Source organism: Octopus bimaculoides, chromosome 6 (assembly GCF_046866305.1).
Source record: "Octopus bimaculoides isolate indiv1 chromosome 6, ASM4686630v1, whole genome shotgun sequence".
Classification (NCBI taxonomy): Eukaryota; Metazoa; Mollusca; class Cephalopoda; order Octopoda; family Octopodidae; genus Octopus; species Octopus bimaculoides.
In genome coordinates, this window is record NC_142933.1 from 66542387 (window position 1) to 66566317 (window position 23931).

Genomic DNA, 23931 nt, shown 5'->3' on the forward strand with positions numbered 1-23931 from the left:
CATTTGAACTCAGAACGTAGAGAAAAATGCCGCGGTAATAATTTTGCCAGTTCGTTGCCTTAATAATAATAATAATAATAATAATAATAATAATAATAATAATAATAATAATAATAATCCCTTCTACTAAAGGCACAATGCCTGTAATATTGCGGGAGGGGATTAGTCGAATACATCAACCCTGTGTTTCACTGGTACTTAATTTATCGACCCTGAAAGAATAAGAGTAAAGTCGACTTCAGCGGAATTTGAACTCAGAACGTTAAGACGGATGGAATGTCGCTAAGCATTTTGGTCGACGTGCAAGCGATTTCACCAGCTCTCCTAAAATAATAATAATGATAACAACAACAACAACAACAATAATGGTTTCTGATTTAGGCACAAGGCCAGCAGTTTTGAGAGGGGGGAAATAGTCTGTACCACCAATCACTATATATATATATATATATATATATATATAGGACCTAAAGTCAAGATTAATAGAGGTCACAAAGGTAATTGAGGGTGCTGGCCAGCACCACTTATGCTAAAATAAAAGTTAAATTAACTCTAAAGCCACTAAAGCACTATATTAATGACTGACAAAGGGAGGTAAGTCCCTAGCGTAATATTGCAATTTCGAATTTTGGTGTCTTTAGGTTCTAATTGCTAATAAGCTACCATTTTAATTTGTTTATACACACACACACACACACACACACACACACACACACACACACACACGCACGCACACACACACACATATAAGGCAAAATGTCCAACTCCTGTCCAATGTTTGTTCATCTCTGTATATCACTGCCGTGATGTGGAAAATTTGGAAGATTTGGCAACCCCATGGTAGAAACAGCTGTAAGAGTTCAGTATTTGTACACTCATTTATTCTTATTCGTTTATATATATATATATATATATATATATATATATATATATATATATATATATATATATATATATATATCAGAGTTTAGTATTTTTTAAAGAGGTAATTATAATAATTTAGTAAAGCTTATGTATGTATGTATGTATGTATGTATGTATATACATACATACACTCATATATATATATATATATATATATATATATATATATATATATATATATATATATATATATATATATATATATATATATTAATATATTATTTCAAAGAGAGATATCCAGTAACAGTTTTTTTAAACTGAAAGCTATTTGCCAACATAATGTGATTGTCCTGTATATCCCTCGTCATATCGCAGTTCACCTATCGCGGTTCACCTATCGCGGTTCACCTGTTGCGGTTGATTATTTAAGCTTACGTCGATACCTCTGTGGTGTTGTTTTGCATTCACGATAAAATAAATATATACAAATTATAAAAATAATATAAAAAATATACAGTACAGCACTGTATCTACTTCGCGGATTTTCACCTACCACAGGGGGTTCTGGAATGTAACACCCACATTAGTCAAGATATATATATATATATATATATATATATATATATATATATATATATATATATATCTATCTGTAAAACACTAGCCGGCATATTTTTGTTACATTTCTACATGGTCTATATTGCTTCTCTAAGGTCTTTCATTTGGTATTGAAACCAGCAGCATATTCTTTCATGATATAGACTTAAATCCGTTAGATTTGCAGTCCTTATGGCTTACATGGCATTGAAATGTGTGCATAGATATATAGGCAGAACAGTTGGTGGAGGTAAATGTTTCATGGATCCGCAAATGAAATTTGAGCCCAGCAAAAGAAAGGCATAGTCTGTCACAAACTGCACACAAACAGGTCACTGAGATTCACGTTTGCGATCGCAGCATTCTTCTTTAAATCTCTTTAAATATACATACTCTTCAGCATATAGGGACAGTGCTACTGACGTTTATAGCCCCAGGAAGACATCTCTTCCTGCTGGTTAAGGACACACATTCTATGTCCGATTAGTATTTGCGAGGGGAGATCCTCGCTCCCATCCCTAGCCTTACATGATACACACGTATATCTCACTCAGAGATTTAATATAGCTTATTTCCCCTTTTTCGACGGTTTGTCGCTGGAAAAAGCATATAGCATTTTGCGAGTGGAGTGAGTTTTCATCACTAGCTGGTGATTAACACACGCTGAGGATGGGTAACCACTCAGAAATTCGAGTCCATGTGTATCACGTAAGGCTAGGGATGGGAGGAATGACCTCCCCTCGCAAATACTAATCGGACACAGAATGTGTGTCGTTAGCCAGCTGGAAGAGATGCCTTCCTGGGGCTATAAACGTCAGTAGCACTGTCCCGTATAGGACGCCGCACTTGGTTGGCAATTAGATGTAACGACTCCGTATTGCTACTGTTAATATCTCGCTCAGGGATTTAATATAGCCATCGAACCTTTCGGATGCAGATAAATAGAGATCTCTCCGCGGAGACGAATGCCTGCAGCGGCGTTCCCTAGGGGTCGGTGATGGGGCCAATACTTTTCCTTCTCTATATCAACGACACGCCAGGTTTTCTTGATGGAAGAGTCCTCCTAATTGCAGACGACGTCAAACTTGACTCGCCTAGTAATCAATACGACATACTCCAATCGTCGCTGAACCGAGCTTGGAATAGGGCGGAAGAATGGGATCTGCCCTTGAACACCTCAAAATGCAACCATTTGCCAATAGGTTCACCCCCAAACTCTCCCTTGACTATTGGCCTCAAACGCCAACATCTTAAGATAGTCACTGAAGAAAAGGATCTGGGAATAATGATCGATACTACTTTCAAACCAATACGGCAGTGTATCGAGGCGGCGAACAAAGCCAGAAGGAATCTTTTCCTCATCAGCCGGTCCTTTATCAACCTTTCAATGGACGTCTTACGGCCTTTATATGTCACTCTAGTTCAATCCATCCTCGAATATTGCACCCAGGCCTCAAACCCATATCTCCAGAAAGACATTCAGTACCTGGAACGGGTTAATCACTTCGTCACTCGAATGGTCGCGGGCTTGTCTAAGCTTACGTATGAGGAACGTCTCCAACGGTTGGCATTACCTTCACTCGAACGACGGAGGATGCGGGGAGATCTCATCCTGGCTTTCAACATCTTCAACGGGAATGTAAACCTACCATTTTGCTGAGATTTTCACCCCGACACTTTCAACTCAACAGGTGAAAGGCCGCATTCGTCGTCCGTATCGTAGCCCTGTGGAACAAGCTACCACAAGATGTCATTCAACTTCCCACCACTCCCCTGTTCAAAGAGGCCCTGGACAGCTGTGGCGACTATGTATAAAACTGTATATAACAATAACTGTTTTTTTGTTTGTTTTTTCACATGACTTAAGCACATTGTGCTCTTCTCCTACCAATAAATTTGATTTGATTTGAGATATATAGTTATTGTATATTCTGTTAAGAACATAGCAGAGTACAGTATAAAGCTCGTCCCCCTTCAGATTTACCCTGTGCTATTCAGTCGTAGTATTATATATATATGTACTCAATCTCTCTCACGTACACACACACACGCCTATATATTTCTATTTCTACCTCTGTTTGTCTTATTGTCTCAGACAAGTATAAACACGAACGAACAAACGGACGGAATAAACCTCTAGTTAACTGTCATTACTTCAGATTATTTGGCATTACTGTCTTTGAAACAAATAATAAACAAACGAAGCAAATGCATGAATACACAAACAGAAAAAAAATGGAAGTCATAAAAATAAATTGGGAAAAAGTAAATAGTACAAAAAAGAAAATTATAAAAATGGCAAAAGAAACAGAATTATTGACGTTATATCAAGCAAGCTTTATATTAACAACTGAAACTTATGGTTGAGACTTATTAAACGAAATATCCCACAAAACTCATTCTAGTTAAGCCCGTATAAAAATCTTGTTTTATTACGAACCTTTATTTTATGACATACTTTAATTATCATAACCAGATTACCAGATAACCATATGTATACAACTTAGGAGAAGATTGTACAGAGGATGGAGTCAAAATAATTGCACGTACGTTGGTGTATGTGGGTGGTTATGTGTGTCTGTACATACATACATGCATACATACATACATACATACATACATACATACATACACATATATGTGTGTGTGTATGAGCGTGTGTGTAATCACACAGTTTTGTGCAATATTTATGTCTGTTTCCTGTAATCTTAGTTTCGTAAACACGAGTCATAATTTTAACAAGAGATAAAATCATACACTTAAATCTGTGTATCTATTTGTATGTGCAAAATACATCGTCATATATGTATAGATATCCATCCATCCATCCATCCATCCATCCATCCATCCATCCATCCATCCATCCATCCATACATACATGCGTAAAGACACATACATACATACTTACATAAATACATACAAACATACATAAGATGCACGAAAGGGATAGAGATGCAGGAAAAGCAGTAACATGTGACAACCGATGCAGACTTTGTGGAGTTCACACTGAAGATATCACCCATATCATAGGCAGTTGTCCGAAAATGTTATCACGGTAATATTTATCGATGGGACTTGATGTAGCTAGGACACTCTGTAATGAAATCCGTCGGAAGGATAACCCCGACGGCAAAGAAATAAGAACCCACAATATGGTAGAACCCAAAGCCACTCATAATAAAAACGAGTACTGTTGGAATGTCCCAGTGAAGACCTCAATAAAATTTAAGCACAACAGACCTGATATAATGACTTGGGATAGAGAAGAGAAACTGTGCACAATTGTGGAAATTAGCTGTCCAGCAGATATTAACATAAAGCTGAAGATCAGTGAAAAAGAAAGCACGTATGCTGAACCATTGAGGAATCTGCAGTTACTTTATCCAGATTGCAAGTTCAGGTTTATACCTGTAATTATTAGCGCCCTGGGATATGTAACACACTGCCTAAATACCAATCTTGAGAAATTAAGCTTCTCAAAACCAGAAAGGAGGAAGATAATTCGAAAACTACAGATCCAATCAATCACTGGAACTGTAAAAATCTGTAAAACTTTCCAGAAGTTTATCATTTAAATATATATGAGCATGTCTAGACATGCAACTATATACATGAGAATACATGCATAAAACACAACATACAACTATGCACATGCACTGACTCCAAATAGTACACATATACACACATACATGCAAAAATACCCTCTTGGTATTGTTGAAATTCCATTGAAGGAACCTTGGATCTAGATTAGAAACCGGCTCTTTCTCTATTGGCAAGAAATCTTGAAATATAATTGAATAACGACATACATAGATATAGCAGTCAACCAGGCGCAAAAGTATTTTGTTGTAGAAGCCAACTGCGAACTTGACCTCATTGCATTGAGAAAAATACAGTGGGAAGAAGGAATCTCGAGGTAACTGGTGAGGAGACTGCAAAACCGTTACCCAGAACAGTCCTTCGGGTCTATATGCAATATTACTGAAGTGACAGGTAATCTACCAAATTGTTTGGATCAAAGAATGACTAAACTATAATTCATTGGCTAAATATCATCGCAATACACGGAGCCAAAAAATATCTCCAAGACATTTTGAAATTAAAATGGAAAAAATATTGGTTTCAAATTTTGGTACAAGGCCAGCAATTTTAGAGAACGGGGCCAATCGATTACATCGACCCCAGTGCTCAAATGCTACTTATTTTATCGACCACGAAAAGATGAAAGGCAAAGTCGATCTCGGCGGAATTTGAACTCAATGTAAAAAGGGACGAAATGCAGTTAAGCGTTTGGCCCTGCATACTAACGATTCTGCCACCTCTGCCGCCAAAATGGATAAAATATTGCATGTAGGCAATGAAAGAACTAGACACGCCATTTAAAAAAAAATGGTTTTCCTTACAACACTACGACCGAGTGTGTGACCATTCAAAACAAATTTCCGATCTCTAATCAAGAAGAGAAAATATACACCCATTATGTGCGTGTATATGCTTATACATATGCGCGTGCGCACAGGCACCCATTCACACAAACGCGCAAACAATAAAATCTCGGTTTAACGATATAATTTAACGGATTTTGGATTCAAAGTGTCGAATAATAATGCTTTCTTAGTGTCATTGATTTGTCCTACAATCATTGAGCATTATCAGTTTAATTATTATTGAACATTATTTTCCTCATAACATGCAACGCCCGCTCCTCTCTTTGTTTCTCTCTCTCTCTCTCTCTCTCTCTCTCTCTCCCTCTCGCTCCCCTCACATGTATACATGCGTATGCACCCACACATATATACAACACCCGCCTCTTACTTTTTCTCTCTCTCTCTTTAAACACACACACACACACACACACATATATACATACATATATACATACACACGCGCGTACACACACGCACATACACACACTCATATATTTGTATGTATCTGTGTCTATGTATATTTATACATATATATATATAAGTATATGTGTATATATAAATATACATATATTGATATACATATCTATGTATATTCACAAATATGCACGTATGTGTCTGTATATGTACATTTGACTATGTGTATATCTGTAAATATATATATGTATGTAATGCATGCATATATATGCATGTGTGTATGTATGTGTGTATATGTGTGTGTATGTGCGCGCGCGTGTATGTATGTTGAAATGTTTATTACCTGCAGTGCCATGAGAATGACTGCTTTTGAGATGAGACATTTTATTATCTACGCAGTTTTATAGAAGGGATAATGGCGGCAGAGCGAGTGAAAAGTTTTAAGGGGACATGAAATCCGAGATTCTGAACTATTAAAGTGTCTTAGAACAACTAAAAACAATTTTGAGGCATGGGACCAAGTAGAAATAATTATCTTTTTTACAGTTATGCATGTATACAGATCTCTTTCTCCCCCTTTACATATATCTGAGTCTTTTTATTCATATACCAACTTGCCTACCTACCGACCTACTTACCTACCTACCTACCTACCTACGTACATTCATACATAAACACATGCATATAGATATGATATGTATGTGCTTATATTTGTATGCAGTTATTGTATGTATATACACCCATAGGTACATACACACACATACGTTCACAGACAGATATCCACATAATTACTTTTGAAAACTGAAAGAACGTAAACACACTTGAAACGATGAAGAATATTGATAGTTAAGCTGGAATCGTATCAAGGTTTTCTTAGAATTCTGCAGATTTTTACGTTACTTTTTCTCTCATTATTCTTAATGTTTGTGTACGTATTGCGACAATAAAAATTAGCAAATAAATATCTTCTAAAGCTACAGATGGCCATTAAACTGTGGATTACCTTGATTCCAATGTGTTGGCCTTTTAAGTATACATGTACTCTGTTCTGATAATATTAAATGTTGTCACGCGTTTTGCCTTCGATTCTATTGTGTGTCACGTTGGGCATTGTGTGTGCTCTAGCGACGCACCCCGCCTCGTACATACATACATGCATACATACATACATACATACATACACACCTATCTATCTATCTATCTATCTATCTATCTATCTATCTATCTATCTATCTATCTATCTATCTATCTATCTATTTGCCTGCTTGCCTGCCTGCCTCCCTGTCTGTTTGCTTACCTACTTACCTACCTACCTACCTACCTATCTACATCCCTACCTACCTACTTGTCTGTCTGTCTGTCTAATCAAATTTATATTAATGTTTGTTTTTAGTCAAGTTACACAGAAAAACAGCATGAAACTGATATAACTATATGGATACCTACCTACCTACCTACCTACCTACCTACCTACCTACCTACATACATACATACATAATTCATGCATTATATATATTTGTATATGTATACAAGAGTTACGGAATGGAGTAGGTAAGATCCGGGCTACATATATTTCATAGTGGGTGGAATCTCAGAAGTGGTAAAAATCCAAACGAAGTGTATACCGCTGGCTACACTTCAGGCCAAGGATATCTTGATTAAATTAAAGGTTACATTGCTGCAAAGATTTACATGTTGACGCATGGAAACATGTGTAGCCCAGAGCTTACCTACTTCATTCCATGACTCTTGTATTCTTATTCGCACACCCGGCACACCCGGCAACCCTGGTCGCTAAACTGTGGAATATAAAAAGAACTTTTTTTCTGCTTATCGTTCATTGATACGAAAAAATCCACAACCTTCCGTTCATAATGATAATTTTTCTATCGTCTTGGCTTAACAGCCCTCACTGTTTGTTTTAACTGTCTTGTTCTCACTGTCCTGTTCTTACTGTTTTTACCGTCTTGTTCTCACTGTCCCCTTCTTGTTAACACTTTCACCCGCCGCAAAAAATTCCAAATTTTATTTAATTTGCTTTGCGAGAAGGACTGTTCCAATGAAGTCACGTATTGTCCTTGCCTTCGAAACGCGGAATATATGGAACAGGGACAACTGACGAAGGGATATACTCTTTATGTTGCATGTCTCGTTTCTCTGTTTGTTTTTTCGTTGTTCGAAAAAAAGTTCGTTTTGTTTTCGTTTTTGTTTTCGTTTCTCGTTGTCTTTAACGTTTTTCTTGATGTCCTGTACTCATGTATACATGTATGTATACATATAGATGTAGGTATGTACATATATGTATGGATATATGCATATATTTATATGTTATTTATATTACATATATATATATATATATATATATATATATATATATATATATATATATGATATGTATATATACATACATACATACATACACACACACACACACACACACACACACACACACACACACACACACACACACACACACACACACACACATATATATATATATATATATATATATATATATATATATATATATATATATATATATATATATCATATATATATATGTATATATATTGATGCGACCACCGAAAAACAAATTAATGTTATATCCCTATTCCTCGAGCTGGGTTTGAAACCGTATTCTGGTTTTTGAGGACAATGGTATTTCCTTTGTCCTGTCAACAAGCACAGCTATTTTTAGCGTAGGTGTGATCGATGACTCTTTCCGGTCATCGAAAGTTCAGAAAAACAAGTGAGGAATTGTACTGAACTGACCCAGCTTTGGAGGGGGTAAAGTAGCACTGTTGAGCTACGGTATTTGTGATAAATACGACAGCGAGATTTGGGGACAGGAGTTGGCGCGAGCGGTTGGTATCAGGCAGTTGGCATGAGCGGTTGGCCAGAGCAGTTGGCATCGGGCAGTTGGCGCGAGCGGTTGGCCAGAGCGGTTGGTATCAGGCAGTTGGCATGAGCGGTTGGCCAGAGCAGTTGGCATCGGGCAGTTGGCGCGAGCGGTTGGCCAGAGCGGTTGGTATCAGGCAGTTGGCATGAGCGGTTGGCCAGAGCAGTTGGCATCGAGGAGTTGGTGGACGGCAGTTGGATGAAGAACGAGAGCCAGTGAAGATGAACTGTGATAAGTCTGACAGAGAGAAGCCGAGAGAGACAACCTATGGTCAGCAGGTACGAGTCAGCAGAAATGCATAGAGTCTGAGAGAGAGAGAGGGGCAGAGAGATGCAACTCTTGTGGCAGGCAAAAGATTGTAGTGTACTATGTTGGTCAGTTCTTGTGATTGTAGTGGGATATTTGAAGGAAAGGAAATTCTTGCGGTAAAGGTTTGTGTATATTTCTTTGAAGAAAAGTGTACTTGTCGTTATATGTTTTAAAAGAAAAAGAGATTTCGTTAACTGTGATGTTAACGGGTGGAAAAGAAAAAGAACGAACTTTGTTGTGACATGTTGTCCAAAGAAAAGAAAAACAAAGAAGTAGAAGGACTTTTAATTGACTTGATATACGAACTCTTGATTGTAAACTTTGATTATGCAATGTTCTGAAACCTTTGTTAAATGTTATTTGAATTGTTATGCAATGTTTTATTTTGATGATGATGATGATGTATTGTTTTGATGTAAAAAGAAAAAGTTAGTTTCACTACACAACGTATGGTCTCCGTGTTATTTCTTCCTCCTTTTGCCTGTTGTCATCGTTACGTGCTCCGGCTGGGCTTAGTCGTGGCGAACGACCCGACTCACCGAGCGTCGATGTTCGCGCGCGCGCGAGTTTATCTTCGTCGAGGTGTTTCGCGTGCGGGCGTTCGTAACAATATATATAATATAAGTAATATATAAATATATGCATATATCCATACATATATGTACATACCTACATCTATATGTATACATACATGTATACATGGGTACAGGACATCAAGAAAAACGTTAAAGACAATATATATATATATATGTATATATATATATATATATACATATATATATAGGAGTGCTTGTCCCCCAACCATCGCTTGACAACCGATGTTGGTGTGTTTACGTCCCCGTAACTTAGCGATTCGGCCAAAGATAATGATAGAATAAGTACTAGGCTTACAAAGAATAAGTCGATTTGTTCGACTAAAGGTGGTACTCCAGCATGGCCGCAGTCAAATGATTAACACATAAAAGAATATATATATACATACATTCATGTATAATAAATGTACAATATTTATATATATATATATATATATATATATATATATATATATATATATATATATATATATATGTATATATATATGCATAGATGGTGAAAAAAAAGTTACATAGTCTGATTGTATATTGCGATCGCTGTGCATAACCTGAACTTCAGCTGATGCCCCGACTGAACTTTTATACTTTGCGAGTTTTGGATCATCCTACACCAATATATATATTACAAACGCACACTACCCCCCCACACATGCATATATTTCTTAGATGTGTACATAAACAAATATATTATACATATAAGTATACACACCTATATGGCACACACATACACACACATACATACATATACACACATGCATACTTATATACACTCATGCATATATGTATATGCATAAATGGCAGCAACCTGAATGTATTATTGTTTAGTGCCAGACGTCTGTACAATCTTTTATAACTGTTCACTTCTTAACTGATGAAATAAAATAATTCTTTTATGTTCTTATATAAATTCAGGCTAAGTTTTTTTTGTGTGGTAGTGAAAATCGACATTGGATTTATTGAAGTTTAATAAAGAGGTGTTTCTGGAGGTGAAATCCAGGTGCCATTGCAACTAGAATTAAATCGGGTATACAGTTTCGTTGAGAGTGACCCAATCTTTAGTTTCGATTAACTATACATATGCATAAAATAAAAGTATTTAGAATAATATGTGCCCTTTGGAATCCCTCTAAATACATACAGTTTGAAATTTAGAGAATAATATTGGGTTAACGTATGTCGGTATGTTATTTAATATATAAATAAATTTGTAATCTTTCTAACGCTACAATTTAAGTAATGGGAAAGTCTGCGTTCTCTTAATACAAAAGAGCGTTACAAGAGACTATAAAACGATATCGATAAACGTCGCTCTTTCAAAGCCTAGCCAGGCTCATGGGCCCGGTTTCCCGGTTTCTATGGCGTATGTGTTCCCCCCAGCTGGACAGGACGCCAGTCCATCGCAGCGTTACTCAAGAAACAGAAAGAAAGAGTGGGAGAAAGTTGGGGCGGAAGAGTATAGCAGGGGTCGCCACCACACCCTGCCGGATCCTCGTGGAGCTTAGGTGTTTTCGCTCAATAAACACTCACAACGTCCGGTCTGGGAATCGAAACCGCGATATTCTGATCGCGAGACCGCTGCCCTAACCACTGGGCCATTGCGCCTCCACACAAGAGACTATAGCAGTTGAGATTTAGGTGCTATTGACTGAGGGAAAATTTTTGAAATGATATACACGTTATAGATCTCAGCTATTTTCCCAAATTCGAGTCCATTGTAATCCTTGTAAATAATCATTTTTAGATTATATAAGGCAGCATAAGCATTTTGAGGGGAAATCCACATTGCTCTCCTTCCAGAATTTAATAGAAGGTACATTATATTAACAATGTAAAGGGTTCGTAATGTACTCTTCATATGAATCAGTGTTATTCAATTTTTCAAATCATGAGCATTATCCCAATCACGCACGCGCGCACACACACACACACACGCACGCACATACACACAGAACACGCGCGTGCAAACACACACACACGCACGCACGCACTCTGCCTGCCTGTCTGTCTTTCTCTCTTTCTCCCTGAATGTGTGAGTATGAAAAGCAAGATCGAAATATTAAAGAGATTTTGTCATCTCAAAAACGTACCACAGACGTCACCAAACTCTTTCCCTCTCTACGTCTCTTTCTTCGCGTGCATTTTTTATTTTCTGTGTATCGCTTTGCTGCTATTCGCCAGTGAGCTAGAAAATGGAGAAAGATTGACACTAGTAGTTCATTTAAACTTTCTGTCTCCTCCATATCTTGTATTTTTGACAGAAAGTAGAACAATATTTATGGGCGATTTGGGTGCTTCTCAATATAAATAAAATAGACATATTTCCCGTACCATTTCATATATAATATTATTTATGGATTTGTGGAAGCCACATCAGTCGTTAGCGATGGAAGAGAGTTCCGCAACTTATGACTGAACAACCAGAAAGTAAACTTCTGACGACACAGCCTCACCCGCGCATGTATGTATACATACATACACGCACATATAGATACAGATATATACATGTGAGTGTATGTATATATGTGTCTGGATGGATGAGTGCCTGATTGGTTGGATGATGGGATGTATTTATATGTGTGTGCATAAGTATTCGTAGACATGCGTAGATGAAGACTTTTACAACGACTCCGATAGTTTTCTCAAACGCATTACAGTTAAAATTGAATCAAAACATCTTTAACCGGTTTTCGAACCCAAGTTGCTGACGCAACTCGCCATGTATCTAATTCTCGTCTAACAAAAAAAAAAAAAAAAAAAAAAAAAGCATAATATGAGTGTGTTTACCATTTTGAGACAAAGGAACAATACCGACATATTACACACACTCGCATAGATTATTTCACTACTTCAGATTTGCAACCTTTAGTTACACATGATTCAATCTGTCTGAATATTTTCCTGTCCATTTTAAATTACGACTGATACATAAGTAGTAAGAAAGGTGAACAACACGAACGAAAAGAAAGAATGGAAACTAAACAAAAAAAAAAAAAAAAGAAGAAAGAAAATCAAATTAATAAACTCTCAAGAGAGATAACTTGTCGGTGACCGTGCATACTTTTCATGTTATGTACATGCGCAAAACATGTTTTATGCTACTTAGCGTCTGCGTTACATTTCTCTCTTGTTTTTTTTCTTTTCTCAAATATATGAATTTTCCATATCCCTGCACAATTTACACACAAAATACGTATATGTTTGTAGAGAAACATTCATGTGGACACATTAATATATTCAATCTTTACCACATTACATGTGTAATTCTATTATTATTTCTGAATATGTATTCCGTTAGAATCCGAATACATACTTAACTCACACAACGCATAAAATGGAAACTACTCAAAAGTTCTAATCCGTACAGATATTGTAAAACGAAAATAGTCGAAATTTTGACAGATTCCTACGTTGGTTTTTCGGAATGGAAAAGTCTTTTGCTAAGGTAGTCCAAAAGTAAAGATTACACAAGAACCGTTTGAAATTTTGCCAAGAGATAAAAGCCTGTTGCTGCTGTTAGTGAATTTCTATTTCTACTGGTCTCTCCTTCCTTTTTCTTATGTACACACCCATACACACACACACACACACACACACACGCACACACATACACACACACACACACACACACACACACACACACACAAATATATGCAAGTATGTATGCATGTAAGTATGTATGTATGTATGTATGTATGTATGTATGTATGTATGTATGTATGTATGCGTGTGCGTGTGTATGTATATAGATAGAGAGATAGATATATAATATCTATAGCTTTAGCCTATATCTCATGCTATTGAATGTTTTGTAGCAAATTCTAGTTGTTTGACAGGCTTCAACTACAGTTATATCTATTGTATTTCTGATTCAATTTAACAGAAGCTCCACACCGAAAATCGCGCATAAATCTATCTATCTATCTATCTATCTATATATACATACATAATATACATACATATATATATATATATATATATATATATATATATATATATATATATATATATGAAAAATGGTAGCGTAGAGTTACGATCAAATAAAAGAAAAATTAAGCAGACAAATAGAACGCACAGGAGAAGATAATAACATGGAAGTCATCTTCTCTCACCAGCTGTTGACTGAAGATCAAAGTAATTTCAGCACGTTATCAACAAGATTGCTAACTTCAAAGTATGGTATGGTGTCAACAATAGGACGACAAAAACAATATGAATATATGAAAAATTAGGTACAAATATTTATGTTTCTAGACTTCGGTAATGTGTTTGATTTTCGTTTTGCATTGCCTACAATTGTGTGGAAGGACCTTGGGTGTCTCGATTGCAAAAAGTTAACCTTCTTGATGAGATGTTATATTTTCGTTACTTACTGGAGGTATTCATTTCTTTCTTTATTAATGGATCCATCAGACCTGACATTGTCAACTTGTTCATGATACTTGTAGTTTTAGCCGAATATAATGACTGTATTATTGTGTCATTCATGCTTAGTTTTTTTTTGGGGGGGGGGGGGGGTAGGGTGATGTGAGGTACAAGTTGTCCTCGCCTTCCCACAAAATGTGAACATTTGAACTTAACAAATTTCATCCCAGTGTTTGCCTAATATTGTGTAATGAGATCCAACAACTCCATGCTGTCTACAAATGAAGAAGAGAGCTGTTTCGGGCTTCAGAATATCCATTTCTTTAAATACTATGCTTTTCTTGAGCAAGTGAGTAAATGGACTTAACGAAAGAACAAAGTGCAGAACTGACAATCTACTGCCCCGCAGAATGCCTTTTTCATGTTTTTCTTATTAACTCTGAAAAATAAAATGGTGACCCGGAGTGCTAACGGCTCTGCCAGCTCGCCGCCTTGATTCCTTACAAATGAAAGACAAATTTGGCAACAGTTGAATTCGAACCTAGAAAGTAAAGTGACGTAAGCATTGAAAAGTATTTAATACGCCGCTCTATCGATTCTACCAACACATCGCCTTAGTAGTAGTAGTAGTAGTAGTAGTAGTAGTAGTAGTAGTAGTAGTAGTAGTAGTAGTAGTAGTAGCCATTATGACCGCCCATTGACGTTGTCCAGACTCTGGAAAGTGGGTGCGAGAGGGAAGTATGTTGTCGACTAAATCGATTAAGTATATTGACTGCTATTGATTTTTACTTATTTTATCGATTATGAAACGATGGGAAGCTAAAACTCAGAACGTAAAGGAACGTAAATAAATACCACGTGACATTTTAATCCGTCGCTCTAGCGATTCTGCAAAAACATCGCCTTTATAGTAGTAAAAGTAGTAGTAGTTGTTGTAGTAGTAGTGTAATAGTAGTAGTAGTTGTTGTAACAGCTGTTTAGCAGTAGTTGTTGCATTGGTAGTAATAGCAAAAACGGTAGTAATAACTTATATAGTTGTAGAAATAGTAGTAATAGTTGCCTTAGTAGTAATAGCAGTAGCAGCAGTAGTACTTTTAGTCGTAGTATTGTAGTAGTATTAATAATAGTAGTTGTTATAGTACTAGTTATAGAAGTATCACTACTAGCCGCAGTTCTGGCAGTGTTAGTATTCGTAGCAGGCATAGTAGTAATTGTAGTTGTAGTAGTAGTAGTAGTAGTGACAAAAAAACTGTAAAATCTCCTTCAAATGACACCCTACTGTCTATAAGAGAAAGGACGCATTAGATACTGTAGACATCTACATCAAATTGAAAAAAAAGGTCGGGATGATCACAATGAAATGTCCTTGATACTACGTCAGCTAGATCAAAGGTGACTTAGGGTTAAACAACAACAAGAACAACAACAACAGCAGCAGCAGCTATAAGAAAAGTATATATGAAGTCTGGCATAATTTTTGCAGAAAATGACAGAAGAATTAGCGACAGAGGCAGTATTAATAATCGAAAGATAATATTTGTCTCCAATCCACGTTTAAGCGGATATTACCTCTCAATGACAGAAGCGTTTTGCTATTTGAAATAGCGAAACTGAATGGCCACAATGATATACAGAAGCGAGTTGAAAAGCAATGGAATCACCAGATAACTATTGAATTAAAGACATAATGATAGTTAATCTTTTGCTTGTCCAAAGTATTTTCATAAGTTTGTCCTAAACGGCCATACTTGTTTTCAGAGTTTTAATCAGTCCTCGTTTCATATAATATAAAGCTTTCCTTTCATAAGTCCCAAGTTATGCTGTTGGTTGAAAGAAATTGGGAATGTGTCATATATGATGAAGGATATTAGGGATGGGAAATATGTCCTGTGTATTACATGTGATACACAGGACAAGCCAAGCCTTAAAGATTGTGTCCAACATTTCATTTATAATTGATTTAGCTGAAATGATGCATAGGCGGCGAATTAGTAGAGTTGCTAAGGGTAAGCTGAAATATCTTGCGGTATTTGTTGGATGCTCTTAGCACTTCGAGTTCAAAGTCCGCCGAGGACAACTTTGCCTTTCATCCTTTCTGGTTGATAAAATAAAGAAGTCAGGGGTGGAGGAGTAATGGAATTGTTAGAGTGTCGGTCGAGATGTATTGTGGTGTTTATTCCGGCTCTTTGTGTCTTGGATTCTTGGGCAGTACCCTTAATTGGTTACCGGGTTTAACGCCAACACCTATTCGTGGTGTCTTTAGAGGAGTTCACTCTGTTGCAAGCATTCAGACAAGGTCTTCGGTTTTAGGATAACATCCGCACTTTCCACTAATCTCTGAGGCCCTGAGAATAGTGCGTTGCCTCTTTCTACCTGACTAAGCGGTAAAAAATGACTTCTGGAAAGACTCCCGAGAGGTTACTTATAAGAACAAACAGGCACGTTCCAGAAAATTGCAATTCTAGCTGTATAAATATTTTCAGAGACATCTCTCCACTTAAACATTTTTAAATATATGCAAACAAATTTTTAATAGAGGTGCAAGACCTGAAATTTTAGTGGGGAGGGATAAGTCGATTGCTCAATTGGTACATATCTTATCGACCGCGAAAGGACAAAAAGGAAAGTCAACCGAGAATATAAAGAAGCGAAAGAATTGCCGCTAAGCACTTTGTTCGGTGGAGCAACAATTCTGCCAGCTTGCCGCCTTAATAACAATCAAAATACTAATAATAATTTTTAATATAGGTATAAAATCAGAAGTTTTTAGGGAGTGATATAGTCGATTAAATCAACACTAGTAAAGGTGGCGAACTGGCAGACTTGTGAGGGCGTCGAATTAGATTTAACGCTGTATTACTTCCACCCTCTGAGATCAAATCTCACCGAGGTCAACTCTGCTGTTTATCATTTCAGGATCGATAATAAAAAAAAGTACCATTTCAGGATGGTGGATTGGTGGAACTGTAATAAATTCGGGCTGGGCATTTTATTATCTCAACGTAAGAATAGCAACCAAATGATTGTTTCCAAATTAAGCATTGAGCTTTTAAGGGAAGTTGGTTAGTCGATACCATCGAGCCCAGTACTTGATTGGCATCTCCTTATATTGACGCCGGAGGGATGAAAGGTAAAATTGACATCGCAGAATTTGAACTCAAAACGCGAAGAGCCAGAAGAAATAAAGAATTTTGTCGGCCTCTCTGGCGATTCTGGTAATCTACCGCTTTTATAGCAAGTAAACAATGAAGACTGGGGTCGAATTTTATATAATTTTTATGCACATTTTAAGAAACACATTTTAAGAAACATATATATTTTGGCAAGGAAACCATCGCCTGGCATTAAAACATCGATTTTACTTTGCTATTTGATATCCGGGCGTTCCTTTAGATATTTGAAAATTTGATAAAATGTTTTAATTCTGATTGTTTAGATAAAAAGAAAATTTGATTATTAAACTTTCGTGTATAATATACTTTTTTCCATTTTAAAAATCTATTGTAATACTATCTTTACACGTATTTACCAGAAGTAAAAAAAAAACTTTCCGAGTAAATATTTTTTTACCTTAAAGGTTTACATGAAACCAAAAGCATTGATTTTATTTGCAGAAAGAAGGAGAAATCAAGGTAAGATACAAAGAAAAAGAAATAACTAACAACAGTTTAAATCTTTCTGCGCTTATTCGATTTCATGTATTGGTTTCATAAAAAAAAAACATATATATATACATTGTTTTCTGTTTCGAATCTTAGCCTTTGTGTTATGTAGTTACACAGCGACATTGAATGTTACTTAGTATAACAAGGTATAAAATATAAAATATAAAAAGTAAATAAAATCAAAACCGAAACAAAATATAAATCTCTACAAAAGAAACGAAATGATAAATCAATGGGCAAATAGAGAATTAGAGACATAGATAAATAAATAGCTGGATTGATGGATGTTTGGACGAATAGTTTAATAAAATGATAGCTAGTGGAAAAGATAGATAAACAGATAGATAGAAAAAAAATCTGATATAGATAGAGATACAAACAGGTAGATATACATAGATAAATATAGATAAGGCGATAGTAAAAATAAAAAGGAATAGATAAGAATGGAAATTCGGGATGGGAAAAAGCAAAGAAGAAGTAGAAAATGAAACAAAGTAAATGTTTTCCATCTGATACTATGAAGCAAAATAGATTTGTAAATCGGAAATTGTTGTTTTAGTAAATCTTGTTCGCATGAAATTCGAGTATAGAGAACGAAAACAAGCAAGCCATGTTGAGTAACATCTTAGAAATAATAATAATAATAATAATAATAATAATAATAATAATAATAAGGTGAAGAAGGGGGAGGAAGAGGAGAAAGAGAAAAAAATGAATATGTCGATAGTTTCATCACGTACGTTTGGCTTTTGGAGGGGGAAGAAACAACAATGTTTGGGCATTATGGGTGGGGGATTTCGAATGAGATTCAGACGAGAAACTAACCAAACTACAAATAACGAATTTGTTTTGCAAACATCATTTAGATAACAAATAATAAATATTTACTTGTCGTATACATTCGTGCGATATAGTAAAAATCTTGACCTTTCGCTAAACTGGTCAGAGTAATGTAGACAGCCAGTGTTCAACTGTCTTAACTATTCTCATCTTTTCAATCATAAAGTAGTTTTACAATCGCACACACACACACACACACACACACGTAAGTAATATACATATATATTTCAGTATCGATCAGACAATCGGACGCTATTACACACTGCTGGTCACAGTGCGCTTCATATTGATTTAGTTTTTGAACGTTGCCAGTTCGCTCGCCAGGCGAATAGGCCAACATCACCCCCCCCCCCCGAACGGAATGTCAGTCCATCGCAGGGTTATCCGTTTCCAACTGAGGGAACCTTAACAGCATGATTCCTAGCCTGGGAATTGAAACCACGATCTCGCGATACTTTACCACTAGCGCAACACCTTTACCACTAGGCCATACACCTTCACACACAAACTTACGCGCGCGCACACACACTCACGCGCACAGGCACACACATAAACACACACAAACACACACACGTACACACAAACTCACACACGCACATACAAATTCACATACACACATACACACACACTCACAAACTCACGCGCGCGCACACACAGACACAGACAGACAGACAAACAGACAGACAGACAGACAAACAGACAGACAGACACACACACACACACACACACACACACACACACACACACACACGCACACAATACATCCTCTGCTGTTTATCGAGAAAACGGCAGACAAAATATTTCAATCATTACATCCGGCTGTCTTTAAAAAGAGGAAGGAAACCATTGGACAATATATTCCTGGGTATAAAATAAAAGACGTAATAGTCATGATCACCTGATATTTTAAAATTTGATGGTATGTCTTTCGTGGTATTAGTTTTTTTAATGAATTATCAAGTAGCCCTATGGTGATCTTTGACCATAAGCCTAATCCATCTGGGCTAAAAAAAAAAAAAAAAGCTCTTAAGGCTAGGTTTCTCTTTTAGAGTTAGAAAATATTTCAACTCCGAAGTTTCTGACGCTGAGCAGAGCGTTAATGAAACTCACAATGGAATAGTGTTCGAAGATAGAAGATTTTATTCTAAAGAAATTTACTTGACAGAAACAATTTTTATGTTAAATTCTCATTACCAATTTACGTTAGAAGTAAACAGCTGTCTACCCAGAGGTACAATAAATGTCTGTCAACATAGAACCACATAGCGATAAACAACTCGCTGGTCAAATTTACAAATACATACATACCCAACCCCGCATATATATATTTGTAAATTTGAGCAGTATAGTTACTGCTTTCATCTCTTATAGAGATTTTCTAACTAGCTAATTTGCTTATATATAATATATATATATATATATATATATATATATATATATATATATATATATATATATATATATATATACATATACATACATACATTGTTGTTGTTGGCACTCCGTCGCTTACGACGTCGAGGGTTCCAGTTGATCCGATCAACGGAACAGCCTGCTCGTGAAATTAACGTGCAAGTGGCTGAGCACTCCACAGACACGTGTACCCTTAACGTTGTTCTCGGGGATATTCAGCGTAACACAGTGTGTCAAGGCTGACCCTTTGAATTACAGGCACAACAGAAACAGGAAGTAAGAGTGAGAGAAAGTTGTGGTGAAAGAGTACAGCAGGGTTCGCCACCATCCCCTGCCGGAGCCTCGTGGAGCTTTAGTTGTGTTCGCTCAATAAACACTCACAACGCCCGGTCTGGGATCCTTTGACCGCGAGTCTGCTGCCCTAACCACTGGGCCATTGTGCCTCCACACATACATACATACACACACACACACACACACACACACACACACACACACACACACACAGACACACACACACACACAGACACACACACACATATATATATATAAAGGTTATGGTGGGTAATGGAGTCAACCAGACCCGAATGTTACAGGTAATACCGAGTAAGTGCTGTATACTGACTAGTTTTGCCCCAGATGTGGATGAAACATGAGTGGGTAATTTAACTTGGGTCGTGTATTAGCGTGTGTATATACAAAAAGAATGAGATAAAGAGACCAATGGTACAAACAAATTTATATTTTATGTAGAATGTCTTACAACTGTTTCAGGGAAAACTCAATGTATCCCTTCATCGGAGACAGTAATAGTAGAAGTTAAGGATAATTAAATCTGTATGAGGAGATTTGCAGTAAGAAATGAGAGCGATGCGGAGAAGAAAAGACATAGAAGAAAAAGGACTTGGAGTATAGTTCCATTCCAAAGGTAAATATCCATGTATAGAATCCGTGTGAGTATTTTCCAGTGATAATTATAGTTATATTGGTAGATATATATCATTTCGTATCCAGTTTACTCTGTGTGTTGTTTACTTAAAAGATAGCCCAAAGTGAGTGGAAGATATGTGTGGGATTGTGGGATCAAGCCATAAGACAGGAAGGAGGGAGGAGGAAATAGTTAAGGGAGAAATGAAGGTAGTGGTGCAAGCAGTAGGCTATAAATAGATGAATAGAGGAAGATGTGTAAGAGATTGTGAGGTCAGATATACGGACAAGAGAGAACGAAGAAAAGAAGATAGGGGTGGAAGTATAGGGTTGTAAAGAAATGGATAGGTGGAGAAAGGGAGTGTGAAGAGATAAAGTGAAGTAGGAAAGGGAGGCAATTACAGTAGTGTTCAGTGTCAGGATAGAAAGGAACCGGTTGGGGGTGATGGTGTTGGTGGGGTTCGAAAAATAGTAATAAAAAGAAAAATGTATAATAAGAAAGAAAGATAGTAGTGTTAATAATCTATAAATAGAGCTGAATTTATTTGAAGGATGATAGTGGGGGAACATAGGAGCTGACTAATAAAGGAACATATATATTTATACATATAAGTACAAGCGTGAATCAAGTTGGTTGGGGTTACCTATGGGGATTGTGGGAGTACGTTGTGTAGTCATTTATGCATTTGTGTTTGTGATAGAATTTGAATGTATGGAAGAAGCGGTGATTGCAGGTGCTAAGTGCTTCGTTATACCTATTAAGTAGTGTAAGAGAATTGTATTTTAAAATATGGAACGCCTCCTTCAAGCAAGGTTTGCAATTAGAGCGCTGGCCTGGGTATGGAATTCTTGAATCCAAAATGGACCATGTTAAAGTATACTGGGTATTTCTGTTTTTGAGGTGGTGAATTTGGTTGGCTAGTGTTGTAGATTTGCTGTGCTTGTCATATCTAAAAGAGTGAAGGTGAGCTGCATAACGTTGCTTGAAATATTTAGTTGAACCTATGTATGTAGCTGTAGAGTTATGTAGCAGATTGACGTCAGTGCATTTGTATATTATGTTGTATCTTACGCAATATGTTTGTAGCGGGCAGATTGTCCCGGAGCGACAGTTACAAGTAGATGAAGCTTGGGGGTTATGTTTCGTGGTGGATGAGGTTATATGTCGGAGGATAGGTTATATGAGGATGTAGAGGAATCTAAATTAATGTAATCGTTACTGTTATAGTTATTATTACCGCTGTTATGGATGGTGTTATGGATGTATTTTATTTGTTGGGAGAAACCACTAGCGGCGAGAGCTTGATTGTAGTATGGAGTGTGATTGTTGAAGATTTCCTCGGAAGATGATAGATCAGATATGCTGGTTGAAATACCCTTGACTATGTTATTGAAAGGAGCTGAATGAGGACACAGGTGACACCGATAATGGATGGTTAGTTGTTCCGTCGGGCTGACTGCTTGACCTCCTTCTTACTTGTCGAACCGCTTCCCGTGTTCTTCGTCCGATGCAAGGTCTTTTTTTTTTTTAGGTATTTACCTAGAAATGGAGTGTAAGAGAGGCAGAAATAACGGAAAGTCTTATTAAAGCGGAGTTAATGAGCAATTGCGCACAATGGATAGCGACCATTTAAACTGTAAAGGGTATATCTTTGCAAAAGGAAAGTAAACGAAAACCGAATAGTGGCTACGACCAACCTACCCTGGGGGAAGTAAGTGGAAGACAGAGTAATCAAATGGTTGGATGTGCTTCTGAAATGTGGGATTCACAGCACTGTGCTAACCAGAATTTCTAAGAAAGTTTTCAAGAAGGCTGCTTGCTTGTAGGAACGAATGGATGGGCCGTTGCGACAGGGAAATCGATCCCGTCAGTCAAATAACTCGGAAGGACACATGAACACGTGCATAAGGAGATGGCTAATTGCCCGAGGTCATGAGAAGGTGGGGTTACGGAATGGAAATCATATTACGGTCGAACTGCAATAAGTGGCTGACCCATCAACGGTAACCCGTTAACGCCGATTTGCCTTTTTCCCCGATGTGAAATGCATAATTCTGTAGTATAATGTAGCCCAGGGTCTCCCCAAGGAAAAGATGACAACGAAAGGTAAGACATCCATCAGAAGCAGGAAAGCGGCCTGCCCCTGCTATAGGACGTTTGAGTGTAACATGGGCGCCGTAGCAGTCGTAAGTAATGTTTTAGTAGTGGTCTTAAAACCGAGTTTAACATAAAATTGATTATCGGGAGAAGCTACCGGAAATCTCATGAAACGTCAACATATAAATACTGCACTTTTTTGCTGATTCCATACACAGTGTATCGAGCTAAGTGCAATGTAAATCGGTACATGGGCTGACTGCATTAACTGAGTCCAAATATTGCCCTGACTTCGGTCCACTTTGAATGCAGTAAGCAAAAACGCAGTATTTTCATTGTCGAAGTTTCAATGTATTTACGGTACTGCAGTCAGTAAGTGGGTTTCAAAACCATGAAGTGTTTTTCAACGCGGAAACGCAGTGATCCACGTCTAGGAATGAACAGTGTCTAAGAATGGATTTGGGTGCACAATTTAAAACATTGGACTTGGCAAGAACTAAAAAGTTAGTGCTCTAAATGGCGT

The 23931-nt window shown here is 36.9% G+C and overlaps 1 protein-coding gene across 1 annotated transcript; it reads left to right on the top strand.

The window, feature by feature from the left end:
• The first annotated feature begins 2458 nt into the window (after positions 1 to 2458).
• LOC149135244 (uncharacterized) lies at positions 2459 to 3121 on the top strand. Its single transcript, XM_089353482.1, has one exon. It carries the CDS (start codon positions 2459 to 2461, stop codon positions 3119 to 3121), a length of 663 nt encoding a protein of 220 aa, XP_089209608.1.
• Positions 3122 to 23931: the final 20810 nt, after the last annotated feature.